At 38.7% G+C, this 27,096-nt stretch overlaps 1 protein-coding gene across 2 annotated transcripts in view; it reads right to left on the bottom strand.

The window, feature by feature from the left end:
* RPS6KA5 (ribosomal protein S6 kinase, 90kDa, polypeptide 5) overlaps window positions 1-27,096 on the bottom strand; it is a 199,765-nt gene that overhangs the window by 138,164 nt on the left and 34,505 nt on the right. For both annotated transcript variants that reach the window (XM_011949415.1, XM_011949416.1), the window contains exon 2: window positions 1,357-1,428. In XM_011949415.1, the coding sequence (XP_011804805.1) occupies window positions 1,357-1,428 (72 nt within the window). The remainder of the gene's footprint in view (window positions 1-1,356; window positions 1,429-27,096) is intronic.

Below are 27,096 nucleotides of genomic sequence, written 5' to 3'. Positions count from 1 at the left end.
CAGTGACAGCAGAGCATTACACCAAACGTGGGGCTCTTGTACGTGCAGGGATCTTTACAACTGCATAGGTCACATCCCCCTTAAGTCAGCCCTGATTCCTGAGCAGCAAGAGCAGCAGTGGTAGCAAAAATCCAGAAGGCAAAGGAAAGTTCAAAGCACAAAACCAAGATCATGTAAAATCCCACTACTACTAAGATTTTAGTGTATATAACCATGTATATCCCAGAGATTTTTCTTTTCTTTATTTTTTATAGAGATGAGGTCTCACTATGTTTCTCAGGCTGGTCTTGAACTCCTGGCCTCACGGGATCTTCCCATCTTGGCCTCCCAAAGTGCCTCCCAAAGTGCTGTGGTGGCATATGCCACCACACCCAGGCACCTAGAGATTTTTCTGCATACATATATACATGCAGATATTTTCCATATCCATATATACATGTAGATATTTATATTTATTCATATAATGTTTTGTATATTATACATTCTCTTCTGTAGCTTTTTTAAAACTTATTTTGGAGAGCCTTCCAAAGTATTAATAAAAGTAGCTCATGTTAATCCATTATATACATTATAGAACATACAGACCCATGTTCCATTTAACCAAAGCCCTATCGTTGGGTTTCTAAACAGTCTTAGGTTTTTCATTATTACAAATTATGTGCATTGAATATCAATAGAGTTGAATGAAGATTGAATAAGACAATCAATACAAAGCCCTCCACAGAGCACTTGGCATCTAACAAGCACTCTATCAATGCTAGTGATTTTTAAAAATATTGTGTCCTGGATGGGCGCAGTGGCTCACGCCTATTATCCCAGCACTTTGGGAGGCCGAAGAGGGCGATTACCTGAGCTCAGGAGTTCGAGATCAGTCTGGCCAACATGGTGAAACCCCATCTCTACTAAAAACACAAAAGTAGCCAGGCGTGGTAGCAGGCGCCTGTAATCCCAGCTACTCAGGAGGCTGAGGCAGGAGAATCGCTTGAATCGAGGAAGCAGAGGTTGCAGTGAGCCGAGATCATGCCACTGCACTCTGGCCTGGGCAACAAAGCTAGACTCCATCTCAAAATAAATAAATAAAATAAAATAAAATAAAATTTCGTGTCCTGTGTAAAGCTGAACTAATTTACATTCCCAACAGCACAGTAAAAGGGATTGGTTTCCCTAAATCTTTGCCAATTCTTTTAATTTTTTGCCTTTTGTGCTTCTATGAATAGTCTGTTCATGTTCTTTGACAGTTCTCCTAATGGATTCCTCATGCTTTTTAAATTTTAATTTCTATATTGGGGATATCAATCCTTCATCATAGATATAATAAGTACTTTTTTTTTCCTTAAAAATTAACTTACGACTTACCTCCAGTTCCTAGGACCTTCAGGAGCTCAAAATTTTCTATCCCCACCTTCTCTGCATGGCCTGTCAAATTAGCTAAAAGAAAAAAAGAGAGAGAAAAAAAAATTAAGAGGGTCAGCAATAGAAGGAGGCTCCTGGGGGCTTCTCAGGTACCAGCAATGCTCTATTTCTTGACTTGAGTGATTAACCAGGGGTTGCTTTATAATTATTTGTTAAATGGTATAGCATATTTTACATAAATTTCTGTATGTTATACATTACAATAAAACTTTTTTTGGAATTTAGGAACTATATATATCATTTGTACCAAAGATTAACATACATTAAAGTGTTTATTAGACTCTCTACTGACCAATATACTCCAAAAATAAATGAAAATTCTAATATGTAGATAGATACATAGTGGGGAAAAAACTGGATGGATTGAGAAGATGTACTAATTTATTCAACAAACATTTACTGAGTATCAGTTAAATTAAATGCCATCCCCAGGTTCTAGGGTAGGTTCTAGTTCCACTTCTGCCACTAAATATCTGGACATGATATAGTATGCGTTCATCACTTGAATACTCTATGTCTCCATTACTACATCTCTGAAATGAAAGTGTTAGTCTCAATGAACTCTAGGATCCCTGTCAGCTCTAAAATTTTAGGACTATGTTTAAAAATATAAACTCTTCAAAAATGTATTCTGTCTTGAACAAATAAAATTAGGGTATCTTATAAATTAGCATTTTCCATAACATATTCCACTGAATTCTAGTCCTATCTTATAATAGGTGTTCTGTTTGGGGGAGAGGTGGGGAGCAGAGTGCTTCGGTAGAATAAATGTGGAAATGGTGGGCTTCAACAAAGTTAAATGATTTCTTTACTGCTGAACCTTACAGATACTGTATTATGAAAATATACATGTAGGTCATCAAGACTAAGATACATTTGTTGATTTATTTAACCACAAAATTATTTTTAAGGTAGTATCTATTAATATTATGTGAACTAGTACTCTGCAGAAGTGGTTAAGAAAGGCTTGATCCAAATCCTAGCTATGCCATTTAAAAGCTGTGTGACCTTGACAAATTACTTGTCTGTGTCTCAGTTCCCAGTAATGTAAATGGGCATAAAACTACTTATCCTCAAAGCATACTGATATCCGCGATTTACTTTGAAACGTATTTTTTAAAATAAGATAAATTTATAAATAAATATAGCTATGAACACGTATGTCAAAAGCAAATACAAAAAAATACTACTTGCAGAATTTAGGTAGTGAGTATAAGGGTATTCAACATACAATTCTTTCAAATTCTCTGTATATTAGAAAATGGCCATTATAAAATGACAGAAAACAAAATAATACCTACCACATAGAATTTAATGAGGATTAAATGAGTTAAATTTATATAATGCTTGCTGTGTGCCAACAAGCAGTATTGTAAGGGTTTGTAAATAAATTAATGCTTTGGGACTACAACTTTAAGAAAATAAAACTCACTAAGAACTTTTGGAATTAAAAGCTTCAGGGCATAAATAATTTCAGTGTCTTTCCAAAGTTTAATTAAACTCATAATTTAAAATTTTTAAAAATTGTGGTTGAAAATACATAACATAAAATTTACCATCTTAACCATTTTTAAGTATACAGTATTGTTAACCATATGTACGTTGTTATGCAACAGATCTTTAGAACCTTTTCATTGTGCAAAATAAACTATATCCATTGAACAACAACTGCCCTCTTCCCTCTTCTCTCAGACCTGGGAACCACCATTCTATTTTCCATTTTTAAGAGTTTTACTGCCAATGTATAATTTTATATTAAGAACAAGTCAATGTACATGGCCCAGCCTAGAGTTCACATTGACATCAATATAGATCTAAAATGAATACCAAAAACATACGTAGCATTTTAAAATAAACACACAATGGCTTATCTTTCTCTAATATGTCAAGCAGATTTTATAAAAAGCCACTCATAAGAGACAACCACTTTTGAAATAATGATTTGGCTCTCTCCTAATGTTAAATTATATTATTTTATTATGTAAAAAAAGCTTAACACATTATTATTAAAGAGTCATGTGTTAAAAATAATTACTCCTAGTTCTTACTATTAGGACTCCTTTTTTATTTACTGAGATATGTACCAGCCCAGCTTTCCAAAAGCATTGTTCATATACTAGATTATATCTATATTTGCTTTATATTTATGTATTACTTATCTGTATTTGCTGCTACACTAAGAAGAAAATGAATTATTTTTTGATACACAGAATTAACTTTCATAGGAAATTTTTAAAAGGTTATAAATTAATTACCCTTTCTTTTACAATGTATACTACCCCGGAAACCCTAGTCAGTCACAAAGATTGTTCAGATAATTTGTGAAAGGCTGTTTTTGTTCATTATCTACTACCTCTATTATTTTGTTTCTGACATAAATTAACACTTTGCCTGCTACAGGAACTCAAGGCTTCTCCAATCTCCTATCCCCAGGGCTCAAGATGAAGGGCATCAGTGCCTTCTATACTCAGGGTTGAAGGTTTCCAGGTGATGAGAAGCAGCTCAAGGTATGTTCTCTTTGGCTCCTCCTCTCATTACTTTGGCAGCTGAGAGTTTCGTTTACTCTTTTTATTGCTTTTCCACCAATACTATTCCCAGGTGGCTGGTAGGTAAGGCAGAGCTTGGGAGAGGTTCTTCTTTCTCCCATAACTCAAGTCCTAGGTCTTAGAAAAACTCAAGAATGCTGGTCCTGAAAAGAGCTTAGCCCTAGGCTTATGAAGAAAAACCACTCTCTTCCACCTCAAGTTTCTGCTAGAGTTTAGATTTCTTGGAATTTCCTTGCTTAAGAATGGCAAGATTCCAGTAAACAATCTTAAAACAATCTTAAAGGGTATCTGCATAGGGCAAAGGAACAAGTAAGTCCTTAAGCAGGTCCATGTGATCCAGCCCAGCTCACCACGGTCAAGGTTTCAGTTTGGGGTACAGAACCAAAGATCAAGCTTGCTATCATGTACTCCTTCATTTTATCTTCACTTTCTTAATCTTACCTGGGAACCATGCAGTTGAAACTACGATAGGGTAGGATACAGAAATCTTAATTCTTACAATAGCCCTCAAAGCTATTGTCTAAGACTATAACATTCCTTTGGTTCTTGTGTTTGCTCAAAGGAAAAATTAAAGACGTTTGAGCACCAAAAATCTACAGTTAACATATTTCTAAGTTTTACTAAGGTACAACTTACATATAATAAAATTCACTTATTTAAATGAACAGTTTGATGAATTTTGGTAATTATACATAGTCATGGAGCCACCACCACAAGTATGATAGAAAACAGTTCCATCACCCTGAAAATTTCTGTTCCATTACCCTGAAAAGTTTCTGGATGTCCTTTTGAAGCCAATTACTTCCCGGGTAACTAATAATCTAATTCCAGTCATTATAGTTTCACCTTTTCTAGAATTTCATATAAATTAAATCATACAATACATAGTTTCTTGACTTTCAACTTCATTTACTTAGCCTACAGTCTTTGAGTTTCATCCAGGTTTTTGACAGTCTACTATTTTTCCACCAGAATCTTCAGTGTGTGCTGTACTTAGCCTTTACTTCAGTTACTCCCCTCATAAATTAATCTAAAAGAGTAAAATAAAAATTTAAAAGGTGCTATGATATAGGCACATCTCAAAGCTCTTGAACTTAGTAACCATATGATTCTTTTTTTTTTTTTTTTTGCCCCTCTTCCTGACTCTGAGTCTTTTCCATTACATCTATTAAGCAAAGTAAATAAACACACATGTGACAGCAAATCAGTAGTAAGCTCTATCATATTTAGGCATGGGGGAATATTTGTCCATTATAAAGATTTTTTTCACTATGTTAATGACAAAACACGTAAGAGGAAATGGTAAATATCATTACTATATAGAATCCTAAGCAACAAAAAACACATTCGAGCATGTGAGTCTAGGTGTCTAAATAGTTTTCATTCCTATGCTATTATTTTGTCATTGTGATTAAAGCTTTTGTGCATGAAAGTCTAAAAATAAATTAAATTTCTCTTAATTGTTAACCTAAGAACAAGAGCTCAAACTTCTCTACAATAATATTAACAATATTAGAACACGACTTACAATATTTACACATTTATTTCACCCCTAAAGGTGAAATAAAACATTAACCAATTGCAGAAATTTGCATGTGTGAGTCATTCACATGCTTTAGTAAAGTCCAAAATATGCTGCTCAGATGATGTGAAGCTACCTGCATGCCTAGGACCAGACTGTACCAGAAACAGACCTGCTGGAATTGTACACTGTCTTTTTTCACACTCAAAAGGAGATGGTACTTTAGTCTAGCTGTAGGAAAAAAGGATGTTTGCTCCTTTTCCTATGCCAGGCATGCCTTTGCCCAACCCCCTTTCTAGTTCTCCCCAAAGGTGAGAAATGTGACTAATTCATTTACTCAAGAGTCAAAACTCCAAATGGGCACATTAATAGGTAGACTCACTGTGTTAAAAGATCAGCCTCCACACAAGTTCTCTTTGGTTTTTTACCTCACATTTCTTCCATGGCCTGACAGATTGGCCATTCTCTTGCACTTCTCCCTTCAACATACATAGTAGTTAGCTAAGCAGATTCGGGGGTTCTCCTGGGACCTGGTGCTATGATCTAAATGTTTGTATCCTCCAAAATTCATATGTGAAAATCCTAATCTCCAATGTGATGGTATTTAGAGATGGGGCCTTTGGGAGGTAATCAGGTCATTAGGGTGAAACTCTCATGATAGGATTAGTGCCCTATAAGAAGAGACAGGAGAGACCATGCTTCCTCTCTCTCTGCTTTCCCCAGGCAAGGACACAAGAAGACTGCCATCTGCAAACCAGGAAGTGGGCCCTCACCAGACACTGGAGCTGCTAGCACCTTAATCTTGGAATTCCCAGCCTCCGGAACTGTGAGAAATAAATGTTTGTTGTTTAAACCAGCTAGTAAATGGTATCTTTGTTAACGAAACCTGAAACTAAGAAACTAAGACACCTGGTGTTTCTTCTCCATTCTAACCTTTTTTTTTTTTTTTTGAGACGGAGTCTCACTCTGTTGCCCAGGCTGGAGTGCAGTGGTGCAATCTTGGCATGCTGGCCTTGAACTCCTGGGCTCAAGAGATCCTCCTGCCTCAGCCTCCCAAGTAACTGAGACTACAGGCATGCACCATCATGCCCAGCTTTTTTTTTTTTTTTTTTTTTAAAGTAGAAACAGGGTTTCACCATGTTGACCAGGTTGGTCTCAAACTCCTGACCTCAGGTGATCCACCCACCTCAGCCTCCCAAAGTGCTGGCATTATGGGCATGAGCCACCACACCCGGCCCACTCTAACCTTCTAAGTCACATACCTGAACATGCTGGTCTCAAGATTATAATTAGATGGAGTTAGTTGGAAGGAAAGTAGGACACCTCACTTAGGCCTTAAACCTAAACTACCTGCACCAATGCAGCTTCTACAGAAGAGTTTTTCACATTGGTGTGTTGGATGTTTGCACAACTCTTCCTAATTTGTACTCTGATTCCCACCAGCTATTTGTGCCTTGCAGATGGATCACTCATGACTCCTGAGGCAAAAGAGGGGCCTGGGCGAGCAGGGTTTAGGAATTTGTGGATGTCTGACTATAACAGCATAGAAAACCTCACCTTCAGCCTCTAAATCCTAACTTAGAAAAAGATGAACTCCTTCCCATAGAAAGAACGCCTTATGAAAACGTTTCGCAAATATACAAAACAACAAAGAGTATCAACAAACTAAAAACTTAGAATAGAGCTAATCAACTGGTACACAGCAGTATGACCATATCATAAGTTATTTGTTTCTGGTGTCAATTCTGATGACCACATGAGTTGTTAAATATTAGTAAATTCGGACTAAATCAATAAACATTTTAAATCTTTTCAAGGTCTATTTCAGGCATATCTCTGTTGTGAATCAGCTTAAACCATGCTCCTTTCAAAAGCTCTCAGAATTTTTTTACATTAATGCCTTAAGTTTAATCATCTAGGGAAAAAGAGGTGTAAATAGTTTTAATGCTCTCACAAAGGAATTTTAACCAACTTTTCCATGAATTTTGTGAAATCCCTTCATATGTACCTTTTCACATTCCCATCAACAGTGCAAGAGGGTTCCAATTTATCCACATTCTGTCCAATACTTACTATTTTCTGCTTTTTTTTTTTTTTTTGGTAGTAGCCATCCCAGTAGATATGAGGTGGTGACTGATGTAATTTTAAAAACAGTAAACTTAAGGATAAAAGGAAAATGGTCTTTTCCTTCAGATTTAAATAACTTTGTTGTTGTTTTCTTTATAAAATTATCCAGGTTCACTGTTTTTTGAAAAAATAGGCCTAAAGCAGACCTTGAAAATCTCCCATAATCCCAACACTCAAAGGTAACTATTGTTAACCCTTGGCATGGTCTTCCAGGATTTCCACCACAAACCTATGACTGATAAATGGTTTCTGAACTTTCTAAGCAATTCTACTGTAAGTATAATTTGTATAATAACTTTTTAAAGTTGTGAGATGTTTGACTTGGAACTTCCCACTCCTATGGAGGAAAATGATCAGTAAAAACGCATTTTTCACTCTGTTGCCATAGTTTCAGCTAAGCGGCACAAATGTAATTGCACAGAGCATGTGCTGAAATCATTTGATTAGATCCAATGATTCACTTATGTTAAAGGCTTAATTTAAAAGCACTTTTACAATTAAGGTAGAAATAAAGAGAACAATGCTTTTCAAGCCATTTTAAATACGTTTCTCAGTACATGACTAAGGCACTCATATGCCAGATTTTATTCAATGAATTAATCATTTATTAAACTTGAAATAAGATATGAGAAATATAAGTTAATAAACAGGCCTGTGGAGTCTGTGGACATGAAGGAGAATATCATCATGTGAAGCTGGTTAGAAAAGCTCATTGAGAATACAGGTCCCCATTTACTCAATATTCAAGAGTGCCTACTAAAGGCCAATGTTCTGGGCTATGTGTTAGGTCTTTAGCTAAGAAGTACAGGATTTGTACTGGCAAAAAAATGAGAGGATGGCTGGGGAATTCTGGACTGGAAGAACGGCTGGGGCAAACGTATAAGCAGAAATAACTATGTTCCTAGGAAAGAATAATAAAAGGACTGTTCTAACTAGCTACAATTGATTTATGTGGGAAAAACATAACATAAAATAGGCTCAAAATCTGGAAGGCCAGACTAACTAGTTTTAATTGAATCCATAATAATGGCTCTTGACTTGATAAAAGTAATGCTTTAGAAAAATTCTCCTGACAGTAGTGTACAATGTGCACAGAAGCAAGGAAAAATGATTGCTAAAAAATGATGAAGTATTGCAGTAAAAAAGATGTATACTAATGAGGGTCTGGTCTGAGTAAAAACTAGAGGAAAGAGTGACCCCAAGAATCAATGTAATGCTCAGTTTAAGAAACATCCATTGAATACCTGTCTTGGGTGCTGAAACTACAAAAGGCATAGGACAGGGTCCTCCCTTTCAAAGATAAATTAATTCAATTTCTGTTCCATTTTTTTCCCTATTGACCCCTGCTGTGGTCTGAATGTTTCTCTTCAAAATTGTATGTTGAAATCTAATCCCCAGTGTGTTGACATTAAGAAGTGGGGCCACTGGAAAGTGATTAGGTCACTAGGGCAGAGCCCTCATGGATGAGATTACTGCTCTTATAAAAGAGGCTAGAGCGAGCCTGCTGCCCCTTCCACAATGTGGGGACACAGCTAGAAAGCACCATCTATGAAGCAGAGAGCTCTCACCAGACACTGAACCTCCTGGTGCCTAGAACTGTGAAAAATACATTTCTGTTGTTTATAAATTACCTAATCCAAGGTTGCTGGGCTTTTTCTTTTTAATAGGGACGGGGTCTCACTATGTTGCCCAAGCTGGTCTCAAACTCCTGGCTCATGCAACCCTCCCTCCTTGGCTTCCCAAAGTGTTGGAATTACAGGCATGACACCTAGCCCTGTCTAAGATATTTTATCATTGTAGCCTGAACAGACTAAGACAGCTCTATATCTAAAGCATAAGAAATGCAAGTCTGGTGAATGGTAGTGTTACCAACAGAATAAGGAAGTCAAAAGGGGAAGTTTTTTGGTTTCAACATCGATTTTGAAGTAATGGCAGAAAAATCCCAAAAGAGCTGTCATGTAGGCAGCTCTAGACAAGGAACTAAAGTTCTCCAGAGATACCATGCACAGTTACTAGGAGAAAGGCAATGGCTAAAGCTTTAAGACGAACACCCTTCAAGAGACCACACGAAAGGAAAGGCAAGCCTTGATGATTATCTGCAGTCATGAAGCAAGAAGAAAAAGAACCAGAGAAGTGGTTCAACTAACCATGTATGAAATTCAAAGAACATCAAAAAAGAAGTATCAATGCAGTCAAATGCAGCAAGAAGGTGGAAGTGCATGAAGACTGAGACACTCTAATTTGGTTAGGTCAACAGTGATTTTTTTTTAAGAACGATTAATAGGGGAAGAATGAGAAAAAAAGCCAGATTTCAAAAGCATAATGAAGGAAGTGAATTTTCACTACATTTTTTTACTAAATTTTTTAAAGTTTACTAAACTTTACTAAGTTTTTTAAAGTTTAAAAGGAGGAGGTGTTATTTTTAAAAATAATACAGTCAAAACAGAATGTGGATTATTTGTATGATGGCCTACCTTGACATACCATGACATGACTGTTAAATAGGATAGTGACCACAGAAATGACGCCCTTTGAACTACAAAGTCAAACAGCATTGGCTGGACTCTAACCATTCAGGCCGTAAGCTGGAGAGCTAGAACATTTTTCCCAGAATAAAAACAAGCTAGCTCCAAGAACCATGGGTTTTACAAGGAGATTTCATAGAGTCATAATATCCTGGATCATCAAATTGTTCAGTAACATTGTAACACAATAACATAGCCCACAATAAAACTCCAAGCCTCAGCCTAAAAGTACGTGAATAGAAAAGCTTGAGCCTAAAATTTACACAGGAAGGTTGCATTATAAGGGTGTGGATGGAAAAACAAAACAATAACAATTCTGTTCAAGGAATTAGGGTGTAACGAAAAGGAATACAGGGGAAATGGGAAAGAATCATATGAAACTTTTTTCCAACTTAAGGCAGATGACAGAGAAAACCCACGGAAAAAGGGAATGTGGGAAAGGCTAGAAAAAGTAGAGATGGGAGGGGTGGTTCCTAAGGAAGCAGGTTCTTCAGGCAGTGATAAACAATGGGATCCAGGACAGAAGGGATTTAAGAATTCAAAAATAGAGAGAAGGATATGTTAAGGTGTCAAGGGCAGGAAAAAAACAAACCATAGGCTTTCTTACCAACACAAATGGTCTCTTAAGGAAGCACCAGAGAAGCAGTACCCTGGAGCAACAGTAGAAGGCCTCAGCAGTCAGCTTGGCTAAAAACACACCTGAGAGGATGAAATGAGATCTATGCAAAGTCACCTTACGAAATACAAATCACTGTATGCAGATTGGAAGAACTTGAACTTTCCTAATCAAAAGAACAAAAATGTATAAAAGAATGGACAACAAAAGATAGACTGGACGAAATGGAAACTAAAAAACAGGCCGGGTGCAGTGGCTCATGCCTGTAATCCGAGCACTTTGGGAGGCCAAGGTGGGGGGATCATGAGGTCAAGAGATCGAGACCATCCTGGCCAACATGGTGAAACCCCGTCTCTACTAAAAATACAAAAAATAGCCGAGCGTGGTGGCATGTGCCTGTAGTTCCAGCTACTCAGGAGGCTGAGGCAGGAGAATCGCTTGAACCTGGGAGGTGGAGGTTGCACTGAGCTGAGATCGCACCACTGCACTCCAGCCTGAAGACAGAGTGAGACTCTGTCTCAAAAAAAAAAAAACTAAAAAACAGAATTCCAAATTGGGCAATGTGTTTCTAGCACTATCCATGAGACAATCTAACCTGTCGATTCCCTATCATGGAAATGGTTCCCTATCATGGAAATGGCTGTATCATGCTCTCAAGCCTTACCATCTTTAGCTATTAGACCACTTGACCAATTCCTTTTTTCTAATTCCATTCTCACCATGGAAAGGTATCATTTGAGTTCTTCCATCCTTTGCTTATAACTATAGTTGTAAGCATGAAATCAAGACATGAAAACACGGATAGCGTAATGATCCAGTGTTGAATGAATCCTATTTGCCACTATCAAGGCACATTTAATCAACAGCAATATATACATAACACTGCAGTAAGTAAATCATGACTTACTCAATTATTTTCTAATTTTTTTATATCAGAAAAAGGGAGAACAATTATAAAAAAGCAACATTGTGAGATTTAGTTGTGAATGCAACAGAAAGGACAGAAATGTATAGTTTGTTGTAGCTAAACTTAAGCCACAATTTATTATAAATGATCTACAGAACACCAATTTTCAAAACTTAACTTTTGTTCAAAATCTTGTCCAATTTTCAGTTACTGGACAGATTTTTTTTTTCCTTTGAGACATTAGTTCATCAATTAAAACAAAAAAAGAAGGAAACAAAGCCTAACATGTTAATAAGAAAGTTCCTACTTTTGGCAAAGAAAGGAGTTTCAATCCTAGCCCTTATTCCCTATTCCTCAATAAAAAGTTTCACTTTCTCCTTTCCAACACTTTTGGTATTAATGAAATCTCAATACTAACTTCTAATTTTCAAGTTCTGGTATGAATAAGATCATGACATTGTATTGCACGTATTTTCGTCTTTTTAAAACTGTTCTGCCAGGCGCAGTGGCTCACGCCTGCAATCCCAGCACTTTGGGAGGCCGAGATGGACACATCACCTGAGGTCCGGAGTTCGAGACCGGCCTGACCAACATGGAGAAACCCCGTCTCTACTAAAAATACAAAATTAGCTGGGTGTGGTGGTGCATGCCTGTAATTGCATCTACTCTGGAGGCTGAGGCAGGAGAATGGCTTGAACCTGGGAGACGGAGGTTGCTGTGAGCCAAGATCACGCCACTGCACTCCAGCCTAGGCAACAAGAGTGAAACTCTGCCTCAAAAACAAAAAAAACTGTTCCTATATTATGAACTATGACAAAGAAAGTCTCCAGAGGGAAAAAAACAACTATATATGGTAATCCCATCTCCTGAACACTAGCTGTTCTCATTTTTATATGTCCAATTCCAGTCTTTTCTTGTTGTATGTATACTCTAGTTGTTACGTTGGTCTTACCAGCCCCTTATAATCTATACTCAATTCTCAAATCTGCAGTCCCAAGGCCTGTGCAAGTCCAAAGCCTCCCCTGTCTGCCAGGGTTTCCCTCCATTACTGGGAGAGCTGACCTTCTCAGAACTCTTAGAGCTACTCGGTCACCATCGCTTTTGTGCACTGCAATAATTCAGTGAGGACACAGCTCACAAACTTCTACACAAGATAAACAAAAACCAAACATGTTCAAAAAGCATTCCTTAGCATACCAAACTTCAGTGAAGATTTCTGAAGCTAGGCAGAAGAGTGGTACACCAGGCAACAATTAAAACAACCCCCTCAAAAGGAGCTGGAGGAAGGAACCTTCTCAATCTGTCTTTCCATGAACCAACTATGGGGAAGGGGATCTTTATCTCACCTATTCCCGACCTTACACCACTTTTCTGACTTTTGTTTTTTCTCTCCTCTTCCTTATCAGGAATAAGACCAGCAATTCCATCCCCTTGTTTGCTCTACTTCTTCTGATCTCTCAGACCCTGTGAACATCCATCGTCACAGGACTCCCTACTCTCAAGAGAGCTTGATGTCAAGGCAACGCCCCCAGTGTACCTCCCTTCATATAAGGAATTCTGGTGTCCACTGATGCTATCAGACATTTTGCTTCTCCTTCCCTATTTCATAGGTTTCATGTAGTCACCAGACTCCACATGTAAGCCATAATATATGAATTGAACAAACATCTTGAATGCTTATATCCAACATTGTGCAAAGCACTGACAAGACTGGAATAGACACATTCCCTGACCCCAAGCAGCTCAGAGTCCAGAGGGGACACTTAGGCAGGTGACCAAGTCCAAGGAACAAGCACTATTAAAGAGAAATGAGGTAAACAGCACCAGAAGAGCATAAGAGAGCATCTCAGTCCATCTGAAGGTTTGGAGAAGTCAGGCAGCTAAGGAACAGCAGGGCAGAAAAAAAAGCTGTGAGTAGGAAGGAAAAGCATACAGAAAACCACCAAAACAACAGAGAACATGGCATGTCTGAGAATCTGCAATTAGTGCAGACAGGCAGATGCATGGGAAGGAAAAGGAAAAAAGGCACTGCAAGACACCAGGCAGGAGCCAGCTCATGAAAGAGGCTGTGTTTGATATGAAAAAGTAGTATTTTATTTCTTCCCTTCTAAAGAAGGCAAAGGAGAGGTAATAAAAGATTTTAAGCAGAAGATTATCAGTTCTGCATCTTAGAAAGACCAGCAGCAGCAGTGTGGAAAACAAACTAGAAAGGAATTGAGATGGAAAACAGCAAAGCCAATGCACAGGTTGAAACAACAGTCAAGGCCAAAATTCATAAAGGCTATACTAAGCCACTGAAGGTAGGGAAAGGGAGGAAAAACCAAATTCCTTAATATGTATTCACTAATTCTACTCAGCACAAAGAGAAAACACTGGAAAGTATTAAAATTAATCTATTTTGAATAGTTGCAGTGCAATCATTAAAGTTCACAATGATAATCCTGGTGACCATGATGTCATAAGGTACTAGGGATAAAAAATAAGATCAACTTTCCAAATGTTTTGCATGAACTGTTAGCATCTGTTAAAACTCACAGAACCATATGCCAAAAAGAGTGAACTTTATTGCATGCAAATTATAACTCAAAAGAAAAAAATTAGAGCTTTAAAGTAAAAAACCTGAACATATTTTTAAAACACGAGTATTACAGGGCCGGGCGCAGTGGTTCACACCTGTAATCCCAGCACTTTGGGAGGCCAAGGCAGTTGGATCACGAGGTCAAGAGATCGAGACCATCCTAGCCAACACAGTGAAACCCTGGTCTCTACTAAAAATACAAAAATTAGCTGGGCATGGTGGCGCACGCCTATAGTCCCAGCTACATGGGAGGCTGAGGCAGGAGAATCGCTTGAACCTGGAAGGCAGAGGCTGCGGTGAGCCAAGATCACACTACTGCACTCCAGCCTGGGCAACTGAGAGAGACTCCATCTCAAAAAAAAAAAAAAGGAAAAAAGAAAAAAAGATTATTATAAAGAAATTTTCAGACTCAATCAGGATTTTCTTAATGTTTATTTGGTTATAATTTTGCATGCATGTATTTACTTATCAAAGTTAATCCTTACTTATTAGAAAAACTGCTTATTTCTAAATAGCGATATAAAGTTCCTAAGGCTTATTTTTCTAAATGCACACATTTTTTATATACCTTATACTACATCCTCTAAAAAAAATTCTCATTTTTATAAAAAATTTATTAATGCACTATTGTTAAATATTTCAAATTTTTATGTAATTGCTTTAATAGTTTGATTTAATAGCACATTACTATTTCACATGCAGCTTTATAGTTTATATTTGATGACCATAAACTTTATAAAATGTTTTAAAAGTATATGAAGTATCTACGGGATTTCCAAATGAAGATGGCCAATGGACAGTAATTTATTGTAGTCAAATTATTTGAAAATTTACTATTATTATAAAACATATAGTTTTACTGAAGAGAATGGTTAATTCAAATACTTCATTTCCTGACCATGTCGTATGTCAGAACTTAATACACACAAAAATGTGAAGAAAAAGATTTAGAGAGCAATAGAGTAAATCAAAAGGATTGCATAGAGGTTTTTAAGACTTATTTCCAAAAGCTAGTTACTTCAGTGTTAGTTTATAAATCATTAACTATTTGACAGGTTGGAGACAATCATGCCTGGAACCCAAATCTAGACACGTAAAGAACAGATACATTCTATCTACACTCAGCACAGCGTTCCTTATCCTCAAGTTAAGGCATACCTTCATTTACAATAGAAGTCTTGCTTGAGTATTTTAGCAGGTAAAAATTAGATAACTTGTGAAAAATAAAAAATAAAAAAAAATTAAGCCATTACAGCAAGGCAAACATTCCAGCTTCCAAAGTGCTACCAAATTTACTTTGTTTATTGATATTTTGAATTACACTTTTCATACAAGATAGTTTCTTATAGTCCAAAGTACTATTTCCAAGAATAAGATTTCAATTTGATGTAAGAAAATATAGCAGCACTTTGTTAAGTCATAACCTCATTTTCCCACTGCAGTTCTACTGTCCCTTCTACACTTAATTCTATTGTGAGAAAGTACTTTATCAACACCTTTTCCTTTTTCTGTTTTCTAGACTACATGCTGCTAACAGTGCCAATTTGGTTTCTAGTAGCACATAAATGTGGCAGCCTTACATCAAATAACAGTTTGTAATAACTTGTTCTTACAGCAATAAACTTTCATAGGACTACAGCCAACTCATTTTTCAAGAATAATCCTACTTTTTAAAAAAATGTCAACTCAGTGAGCTATATAATCTAATGCTATGAAAACTAGTGACAAAGAAACTAGATCCACCTTGTCTTGTCACAGCCTTCAGCTTTCCTTTCTTACCTCATTCTGACTGTTTAGTCAACCACAACTGTCCTCCAACCCCAATTCTGAATTTAGAAGAAAGAAGTCCAGGGGTGCTGTGGAGGGACTTAAGAGGCACTAGAGAGTAGAGCAGTGTGCAGCCCTGGTGTCCCCTCCTGCTCTCATTTCAAACATGAAGTGCGTAACCCATTCCCCTGAAACCAAGTTAAGCGATTAATGCTTTTAATTTTATGACAAGGATATCGGCACAATTATGTTGTCATATAAAAGTCAGATACTTAGTGCCTATAAACACAATTACGGTGCTCACTGGTAAACTAATTTTTTTTTTCTTTCCTTTAGCGATGGGGGTCTTGTCCATGGACATTGTCCATGCTGGCCTTGAACTCCTGGGCTCAAGAGATCCTCCTGCCTCAGCCTCCCAAGTGGTCAATTAATTTTTTAAATGATTTAAAATCCAAAGTTACCAAAACAATAGACAACTCTCATATTCATAATCTTTTTGCTTATTCAAAATAACCCTTTGCTCATAATTACCAATTTTTAACATTCTGTCATATTTTTCTATCTTATTAATATACTCATACATACTACGTACTACTTATTTTTTTGGTTCTAGGGTACCCAGATGTTTAGTTATGTGTGTGTTGTGGGTTTCTGTGAGGCTTTTTGGATGAGATCAATATTTAAATCACTGGGCTTTAAGCAGACTGCCCTCGATAAAGTGAGGGATGCATAGCAGCATTCTACCATCAGATGAAAGTGGTATACACTCGGTTCCTCACTTTGCTTGAAGAAAAAATGGGTCGGACGCGGTGGCTCAAGCCTGTAATCCCAGCACTTTGGGAGGCCGAGATGGGCGGATCACGAGGTCAGCAGATCGAGACCATCCTGGCTAACATGGTGAAACCCCGTCTCTACCAAAAAATACAAAAAACTAGCCGGGCGAGGTGGCGGGCGCCTGTAGTCCCAGCTACTCCGGAGGCTGAGGCAGGAGAATGGCGTGAACCCGGGAGGCGGAGCTTGCAGTGAGCTGAGATCCGGCCACTGCACTCCAGCCTGGGCGACAGAGCGAGACTCCGCCTCAAAAAAAAAAAAAAAAATGACCAGACATCGGATTACATATCAATTTGTGGGCTATCACCAATAGTTTGGTTGGATGGTCAGGGACTTAGAAGGAACATGATTGGAAAATCAATGACAAGAAAGTGTAAGGAAGAGGTATTTGGCTAGAGTTCTCTAAACAGGCAAAAAAAACTGCAGGTATTTGTATCATCCTATGCCAATGCCCACCAAAAGACGACCTCAGCAGAGAAGCATATTAATCAAGTAGATAGGATGACCTGTTCTGTGGGTACCAGCCAGTCTCTTTCCCACCTGTCATCCTATCTACTGTCATCACCCAGTGGGCTCATGAACAAGGTGGCCATGGTAGCAGAGATGGTGGTTACGTGTGGGCTCAGCAACGTGGACTTCTACTCACCAAAGCTGATCTGGCTACAGCTGGTGCTGAGTGCCAGTCTGCCAGCAGCAGAGACCAACACTAGGTCTCGATATATGGCATCATTGCTGAGAACAGTAAGCCAAACTACCATGCCAGGTTGATAACACTGGACTGCTTTGATCATGGAAGGGGCAGTGTTTTGTTCTTGCTGTAACAGACACTTACTCTGAATACAGATTTGCCTTCCCTGCACACAATATTTCTGCCAAAACTACCATTCATGGTATTACAAAAAGCCTTAATCGCTGTCATGGTATTCCACACAGCATTGCCTGTGATCAAGGAGCTAACTTCACAGCACAGCAAATGAAGCGTGGCAGTAGGCCCACACTCATGGAATTCACTGGTCTTACCATGTTCTCCACCATCCTGAAGCAGGTGGCTTGATGGAATGGCCTCTGGAAGACTCAGGTACAGTGCCAGATGGATGCCAATTCCTTGCAGGGCTGGGGCAAGGTTCTCCAAGAAGTTGTACATGCTCTGGATCAGCACCCAATAAATAGTGCCACTTCTCCCACAGCCAGAGTTAATGGATTCAGGAATCAAGGGGTGGAAATGTGAGTGGCACCACTCACTATTAACCCTAGTAGCCCACTAGCAAAATGTATGCTTCCTGTTCCCACAACTTTATACTCTGCTGGCTTAGAAGTCTTAGTTTCAAGAGCAAGGAGACACAACAATGATTCCACTGAACTGGAAGTTAAGACTGCCACATGGCCACTTTGGGCTCCTTATGACTTTGAATCACCAGGCAAAGAAGGGAGTTACAGTGTTGTCTCAGGTGACCGATCCTGGACTGCTACTCCGCAATAAAGGTAAGGAAGAGTATGCTTAAAAGACAGGCAACCTCCTTTGGATATCTCTTGGTATTCCCATGCCTTGTGATTAAAGTCAACGGGAAACTACAAAACCCAATTCAGGCAGCACTACTAATGGCCCAGACCCTTCAGGAATAAAGGCTTGGGTCACCTCCCAGGTAAAAAAACACAAACATCTCAGGTGCTGGCTGAAGGCAAAGGCATACAGAATGAGTAATGGAAGGAGGTAGTTACAAATACCAGCTAGGACACAGAAATGGGGACTATGGTTGTCATGAGTATTTCCTTATGTTGTTTAAAAAATGTTTGTGTCTATGTATTAATATATGTACTAATCAAGTCTTTGTTCTCTACTGTGACGGTTAATAGCAGGTGTCAACTTGATCGGATTGAAGGATGCCTACATAGCAGGTAACATATTGTTTCTGGGCATGTCTGTGAGGGTGTTGCCAGAGAAGACTGACATTTGAGTCAGTGGACTGAGAGGGGAAGACCTACCCTCAATGTGAGTGGGCACCACAATCCAATCGACTGCCAGCATGGCTAGAACAAAAGCAGGCTGAATTAGGTGGCATAAGCTGACTTGCTGAATCTTCTGGCTTTCATCTTTCTCCTATGCTGGATTCTTCCTTCTGTTGCTCCTGCCTTTGGATATCAAGGCTCCAGGTTCTTTGGTCTTTGGACTCTTGGACTTAAACTAGTGGTTTGCCAGGGGCTCTCAGGCCTTTGGCCACAGACTGAAGGCTGTGCAGTCAGCTTCCCTGCTTTTGAGGCTTTTGGACTTGGACTGAACTACTACTGGCTTCTTTCTTCCCCAGCTTGCAAGACGGCCTATTGTGGGACTTCACCTTGTGATTGTGTGTGCCAATTCTCCCTAATGAACTCCCTATCATGTATACATATAGCCTATTAGTTCTGTTCCTCTGGAGAACTGACTTATAATTACATCTACCCTCTCTTTTCCCCTTAACATGTAACATAAGATATATTAACTAGATATCATAGCATATAAATTACAAGATATCAAGCAGAAGAATAAACATTATCCAAAGGTTTTGCACCCTCTTCTAGGGAAAAGGTCAGTGCATATTTGTACACAGGATAGCTGTATCATGTTAGGCAGATTTATGACTGTGTCGTCACTTTATTTGGAAATTAAGCAAGGCCTAAGGAGATGTGTACGGGTTTTAAGTTGAAAAGGGGTAGACTTGTGATAGTTAATTTTATGTGTCAATTTGACTGGGCCATGAGGTACCCAGATATTTGGTCAAACAAACGCTATCCTGGGTGTTTCTGTAGGGACATTGTTGGATGAGATGAACATTTAAATCAGTGGACTTTGAGTAAAGCAGATTGCCCTCCATAATGTGGGTGAGCGTGATCCAATCAGTTGAAGGCCTGAATAGAACAAAAAGACTGTCCTCTCTTGAGAAAGAAAGAATTCTTCAGCACAGTCTTCAGGCTTTATATGCAACACTGGCTCTTCCTGGCTCTACAGTAGAAGGTCTCCAGACTCAAATGGGAACACTGACTTTCCCGGGTCTCCACCCTGCCCGGCCACCAAGCAGAGTTTGGACCTGCCAGTCTCCATAATCACAGGAGACAATTCCTTATAATAAATCTTTTTATATTTATACACACACATAGTCCTCGACTTACAATGATTCTATCTACAGTTTTTTTACTTCATAACACTGCAAAAGTGATACACATACAGTAGAAACTGTACTTCTTTCACAATGCTAGGCAGTAGCGTTAAGCCACAGCTCCCACTCAGCCAGACATTTTCATCTGAGGATATTTTCAACTTCTAACGGTGTTATCAGAACATAACCTCATTGTAAGTCAAGTAGCATCTGTACATACAGTCATGCATCACTTAACAATGGAGATCTGGTCTGAGAAATGCATCATTAAGCAACTTCATCATTGTATGAACATCATAGAGTGTGCTTACACACACCTAGGTACAGTCTACTATACACCTAGGCTAGACGATCTAGTCTGTTGCTCCTGGGCTACAACCCTGTACAGCATATGACTGTAAGGAATACTGTAGACAACTGGAGCACAATGGCAAGTATTTGTCTAACTAAACACATCTAAACATAGAAAAGGTATAGTAACAACACCATATTATAATTTAATGGGATTACTGTTATATAGCTGTCCATCACTGACTGAAATATCATTGTGGCACATGACCGTTTGGGTTTATGTGTGTGTGCATGTACACGTGTATGTCCATGGGTTCCAAATCTGTGGATTCAACCAATTGTGGATTTATAATATTCAAAAAAAGTGATTAAACATAATGATACAACAATAAGAAATAATACAGCAAAACAACAATTTACACACAATTTACATTGTATTAGGTATTTAAAGTAACGTAGAGATGATTTAAGGCATGTAGGCAGATGTGTAGATTATATGCAAATACTACGCCAATTCATATAAGGGACTTGAGCATCCGCAGATTTTGGTATCTATAGGGGGTCCTGAAACCAATCTCCTATGGATGCTAAGGAATGACTGTGTGTGTGTGTGTGAGTGTGTGTGTTTATATGTGTATGTGTATGTACATATCCTATTAGTTCTGGTCTCTGGAGAAGCCTAACACATTATTACAGCACTTTTTCCTTGAGTATAACATCCAGTATATAATCACATACTGCCTTTATTTTGTCATGTCTCTTAAGTCTCATTTCATCTAGAAATTTCTTGATTTCTGTCTTTTCGGACTGACTTTGAGAAGAATATTGTTTTTTGTTTATTTAAATCTAAGTTTTTGTTTCACTGGCACTTCTTCATCATTTAGGTTATGCATGTTCAATACTTAAGTGATGTGTGCTTTGCAGGGTATCCAAACCAGAAGCATACGACGTCAGCCTATCCCTCATTAATGACATTAGATTTATCACCCAGTTAAGGTGACGTCCAGTTTATCCAATGTATAGGTACTAATTCTCCCTTTGCAATAAGCAACCCATAGGGACACATTTTAGGGCCATGAAAAATATCCTGTTCTTCATCAAAAGGTCCTACCTAGATTGAGCATTCACTGACAATTCTTGCCTGAACTAGTCCTTACTATAATGGTTACGATGGAGTAACTTACTGACTCTTCCACTTCGTCCAAGTTTTATCAGTCAGCATTACACCATAGGGAAGAGCCCTCCCTTATTCCCGCTTAGATATCTACCTATCAGAGGGCTCATGAATCACCATTTTTTCAATGCTTTAATACTCATTCTTGGTCAGGCGCAATGATTCATACCTGAAATCCCAGCACTTTGGGAGGCTGAAGCAGGAGCATTGCTTGAGCCCAGGAGTTCAAGACCGGCCTGGGCAACATAATAAGACCCGTCTCTATTTCAATTTTAAAAAATAAGCCAGGCATGGTGGCTCACGTGATTCTCCTGCCTCAGTCTCCTGAGTAGCTGGGATTACAGGCGCATGCCACCATGCCCGGTTAATTTTTCTATTTTTAGTAGAGACAGGGTTTAATCATATTGGTCAGGCTGGTCTCGAACTCCCAACCTCAAGTGATCTGCCCACCTCAGCCTCCCAAAGTGCTGGGATTACAGGCATGGGCCACCACAACCGGCCTTTCCCTAATCATTTTAATGCACAACTTGTCCCAGATTTGGTCACTGGAAGCACTTTCAAAAGCTGGCTCTGTGTCCTGACATGCCCCCTTTCTTTATTTTTCTTTTTCTTTCTCTCTTCTTGTTTTTGAGAACTTCATTTGTTCTCTTACAAGCAGCCCTGACTCCTTTTAATGGGAAATAATATTAGAAACCAAGATCTGGGCATCAGGTATGCTCCTTACTACTGAGGTACCTTGCCTTCTAGGCTCTTTCATGAACAGAGCTAGGACATATATATTTAGATCATACATTTATGCATATTTAGGTCATTTTATATATATTTAAATCTGCTGCACACATATTTATTCTGCACATGAACTTATATTGTATATATATGTGGTATGCACGTTTCAAAATATTGTAAGGAATGCCTAATTCAGTTACCTTGTAACCATTTACTTATAATTTCCTCATGCAGGAAACTATCTGAATGTGAAATTGACTTTAAACTTGTTTACTGATTTAAGTCATCCCAAATGAACCAATAAGCATATAGCCAACTTATAGCCAACTTACCCAGAACAAGAACATGATGTACAAAAGTAATGATCGAATTGAATGGTGAAACTCAAATATTATAAGGGGGATCCAGTGGAATGTGAAGTGTATCAACAACGTCCATGTCTCTACCTAGCATAAAAGCCTGGCCTGCTACCCATCACTAAACCACTTATCAAACAACCTGTCTGCTCACTTCCCTGTGTCTTTCCAATAAATATCAGAGTGGCAGCAACTAGAGGACGCTTGGTGGCAGTTAAGGCAGAAAAGAAGGTTGAGCATCTAAGAATTAAGGTCCTACATCAGTTTCCTACCACATTTTTAGACTGGAAATAAATGCCTAAATTTGAAAATGTTTACATGGTTTGCACGGTTTCTGATTCTGTTTTTGTGTGTTACATTTCAAGGAACTAGATGTTTGTTAAGACTTCAAATGAAATTGAAATTGAAACTAAAATCGGGAACAAGTATGCACATGTACTTATGCTCTTTGCATACTTATGTAATTACAAATATATATTCAATATAATTTAAGATTTGTGTACTACTAGCCGGGCGTGGTTGCTCACACATGTAATCCCAGCACTTTGGGAGGCAGAGGCGGGCAGATCATGAGGTCAGGAGTTCGACACCAGCTTAGCCAGCATGGTGAAACTCCGTCTTTACTAAAAATGTAAAAATTAGCAGGGCATGGTGGCGCACGCCTGTAATTCCAGCTACTCGGGAGGCTAGGGCAGAAGAATCACTTGAACCCAGGAGGCACAGGTTGCAGCAAGCTGAGATCACACCACTGCACTCTTAGCCTGGCGACAGAGTAAAACTCTGTCTCAAAAAAAAAAAAAAGGTTTGTATAATACTCTTCTATCTATGGGCCCGTCCTTGTTCCTTAGTCTCAGCTCTACAAATAAATATATTAAGTGCTCACTCTCAGGTCATTTCCTCAGTCTGTTTGGATAAAGTTCATTGTCTAGTAGATCCTCAGGGAGACTACCTGTGTAGGGTACTCTCTGAGCTCTTGAGTACTCACGGTTTTTCTTTCTTTCTTTCTTTTTTTTTTTTTTTTTGGAGACAGAGTCTCACTCTGTTGCCCAGGCTGGAGTGCAGTGATGCAATCTCCTCACTGCAACCTCTGCCTCCTGGGTTCAAACGATTCTCCTGCCTCAGCCTCCCAAGCAGCCAGGACTACAGGTGTGCACTACCACGCCTGGCTAATTTTTGTATTTTTAGTAGAGACGGGTTTCACCACGTTGCCCAGGCTAGTCTTGAACTCCTGACCTCATGATCCACCCGCCTCAGCCTCCCAAAGTGTGGGGATTACAGGCATGAACCACTGTGCCCAGTCTCAAACTTTTTTTTATAGCCTTAATCTTGAAGGCAGCTAGTTGGATATAACTCTTGCTTTGTACTTTCTTTCCTTACGTTTCTTTAAAAAAACAAAACAAAACAAAAAACACACAAAGTTGCTCCAGTGCTGCCTTGCTTTGTATTCACTTTTGAGAAGTTGGATGCCAACCTAACTATCCTTCCATTTTTAATTTATTATATCTTTTTGCCTGAAGCCCTGAGGATTTTTTAAATGTTAAAATCTAATAATATCACTCAATATTGAAGTCTAATAGTATTAATAGGATATATCTCAGAGCTGTTCATTATGAGAACTGATAATTGTATCATTACCGGTTTTCCCCAGTACCTAGTAAGCCATTTCAATGTCTCACTCTCAGGTCATTTATACTCAAGTCTTCTTTTATTCTCAGAATTACATTGGTTGAATAGTTTTTCTTCTTTAAGGACTCCAGTTGTACATATGTTACATTCTTTGCCTGTTCTCCATTTCAGCCATTCATTCTCTGACATTTTTCTTTCTGTATTTAATTTTTTTAAGTGTTCCCCTGCTTTTCTTCAATGCCCTTATTAAATTTCTATTTGAATTTATTCTTCCTTGGGGAACTTGTAAATATATTCATCATTTCTGATAAGAGTCTGTCTTTTCCTTCTTTTTTTCCAGAATCCATTGTCATTGTCATTTTTTTTCCAGAATCCTTCCTTTTCTTGTCCATTTCTTTCTTCATTTTTAATACCTGATTCCAAGTGTTATGTTTTTCTTTTCATATCATCTAATGCTTGTCTTAGGACATTTATTCAGTTTGGAGTACTGTATTCCTGTTTTTCTTCTACATAATGATTGGATTTGGAGGAATATTTTTATTTGCATTTTCTGTTTTCCTTTTACAGTAGTTTTGCAGTAATTTTTTTCTATTTCTCAGCATTTAGTAAACAGCATTGTAAGTATAAAAGGTCACTAACAGTTCAGTGAGGTTCACTTTGTTTAATGAATGATAAAGAAAAACTAGTAATTTTTCCTGTTTCTGTAAAATGTATAATTTTCTCTTTCTCTTCACTGGTCATGTCTCCAAGGTGCCAACCCCTTTTCTATTTATCTGATTCCCCTCTAGACGCAAGGCTTCTTAGAGGCTGCCCCTTCTGGTTCTGCTCACTTTAACACCCTTTTCGTTAGCCACAGGTGTAAACTAACAAGTCCCAGGCCAGGGTTCTGTATTTTGGCACATTTTGTTGACATTTTCTCTTTCTGAGAATGATTTCTGCATGTGTTTTGTCTAAAGTTTTGGGGCCTCTCTCCTTTTTTCCATAGAGCCTCTTTATTTTATTTTATTTTTTTAATTGTTTTGAGACCAAGTCTCGCTCTGTCACCCAAGCTGGAGTGCAGTGGTGTTATCTCGGCTCACTGCAACCTCTGCCCCCTGGGTTCAAGCGATACTCCTGCCTCGGCTTCCCGAGTAAGAGGGACTACACCACGCCAGGCTAATTTTTTTTTTTTTTTTTTTGAGATGCAGTCTCCTTCCGTCGCCCAGGTTGTAGTGCAGGGGTACGATCTTGGCTCACTGCAACCTCGGCCTCCAGGGTTCAAGCAATTCTCCTGTCTCAGCCTCCTGAGTAGCTGGGACTACAGGCGCCTGCCACCACACTCGGCTAGTTTTTGTATTTTTAGTAGAGACAGGGTTTTACCTTGTTGGTCAGGCTGGTCTCGAACTCCTGACCTCAGGTGATCCACCCGCCTTGGCCTCCCAAAGTGCTGAGATTACAAGTGTGAGCCACCGTGCCCAGCCACTAATTCTTGTATTTATAGTAGAGATGGGGTTTTGCCATGTTGGCCAGGATGGTCTTGAACTCCTGACCTCAGGTGATCTGCCTGCCTCAGCCTCCCAAAGTGCTGGGATTATAGGTGTGAGCCACCATGCCTGGTCTCCTTTTTTTCATAGAGTCTCTTAAGTTTCCCTTTCTCCACTATTCCATACCCAACAAGACTATTGCAGCAAGAGTTCTATGAAATCTGGTACTGTTTTCCTTTCCCTGATTACATGTAATCTGAAGATTATCATACTCCCTACCTCTGAGCAATGCTGAAGGCATGGGTCATGTGTGGTTTTCAGCTTGTTAATATTATTTTGGGGAGGAGGCAGGAAAGATGTACATGAAAATTTGGAATCAGGTGACTGAATTATCCTCCAAACCTACAGTATCTGTCCTTGCTCACTGTTAAAGTATCATTTCTGAAGTTCTTAAAAAAAAAAAAAAAAGCAAAAAAATCGTCAAGGTAAATGGGAAGTTTCCAGGTTGGTCTGAGAGTCTCTCAGAGGTGTTCTAAAGATTTAAACCCTCCTAACTCCATCTCCATCTGCCCTCAGTGGAAAGCTAAATGCTAATATCCTTTTTCTCTTAAAAAAAAAAAAAAAGATGAATTTATATAATTTGAACTTTTATTTTAGATTCAGGGGGCACCTGTGTGGGTTCATTATATGAGTTATACAGTGTAATGCTGAGATTTGTGATACAAATGATTCCGTCACCCAAGTAGTGACCATAGTACCCAACAGGTAGTTTTTCAGCCTTTTCCCTCTTCTTTCTCTCCACTGTCTAGTAGTCCTCAGTATCTACTGTTCCTACCTTAATGTCCCTGTGTACCAGTGTTTAGCTACCACTTACAAGTAAGAACTCCATATAGGTTTAGATGTTAATTCTGTTCCGGAATTAAACTCTCTTCTAGGATAATGGCATCCATCTGCATCCATGTTGCTGCAAAGGACATGATTTTGCTATTTTTTATAGCTGCATAATATTCCATGGTGTATATGTACCACATTTTTATTTTGTTCTCTGTTGCCCAGGATTTTTTGTTCTCACTCTGTTGCCCAGGTTGGAATGCAGTGGCATAACCATGGCTCACTGCAGCCTCCATCTCCCAGGCTCAAGTGATCCTCTCACCTCAGCTTCCCTAGGAGCTGGGACAATGGGTGTACACCACCATACCTAGCTAATCTTTTTTTTTTCCAGTAGAGACAAGGTCTCACATCTTGGCTTAGGCTAGTCTCCAACTCCTGAGCTCAAGCAATCCTTTCTCTTCAGCCTCCCAAATGCTGGGATTACAGGCATGATGAGCCACCATGCCCAACAAACGTACCACATTTTCTTTATCTAATCCACCATTCATGGGCAACTACACTAATTCCACGTCTTTGCTATTGTGAATAGCACTGTGATGAACATACAAGTGCATGTGTCTATTGTGATATTCATTTAGGCATATACTCAGTAATGGGAATGCTGGA

This window comes from Colobus angolensis, unplaced genomic scaffold (assembly GCF_000951035.1).
Source record: "Colobus angolensis palliatus isolate OR3802 unplaced genomic scaffold, Cang.pa_1.0 Scaffold3, whole genome shotgun sequence".
In the NCBI taxonomy this organism is placed as follows: domain Eukaryota; kingdom Metazoa; phylum Chordata; class Mammalia; order Primates; family Cercopithecidae; genus Colobus; species Colobus angolensis.
This window is presented reverse-complemented; position numbering and strand designations above follow the sequence as displayed.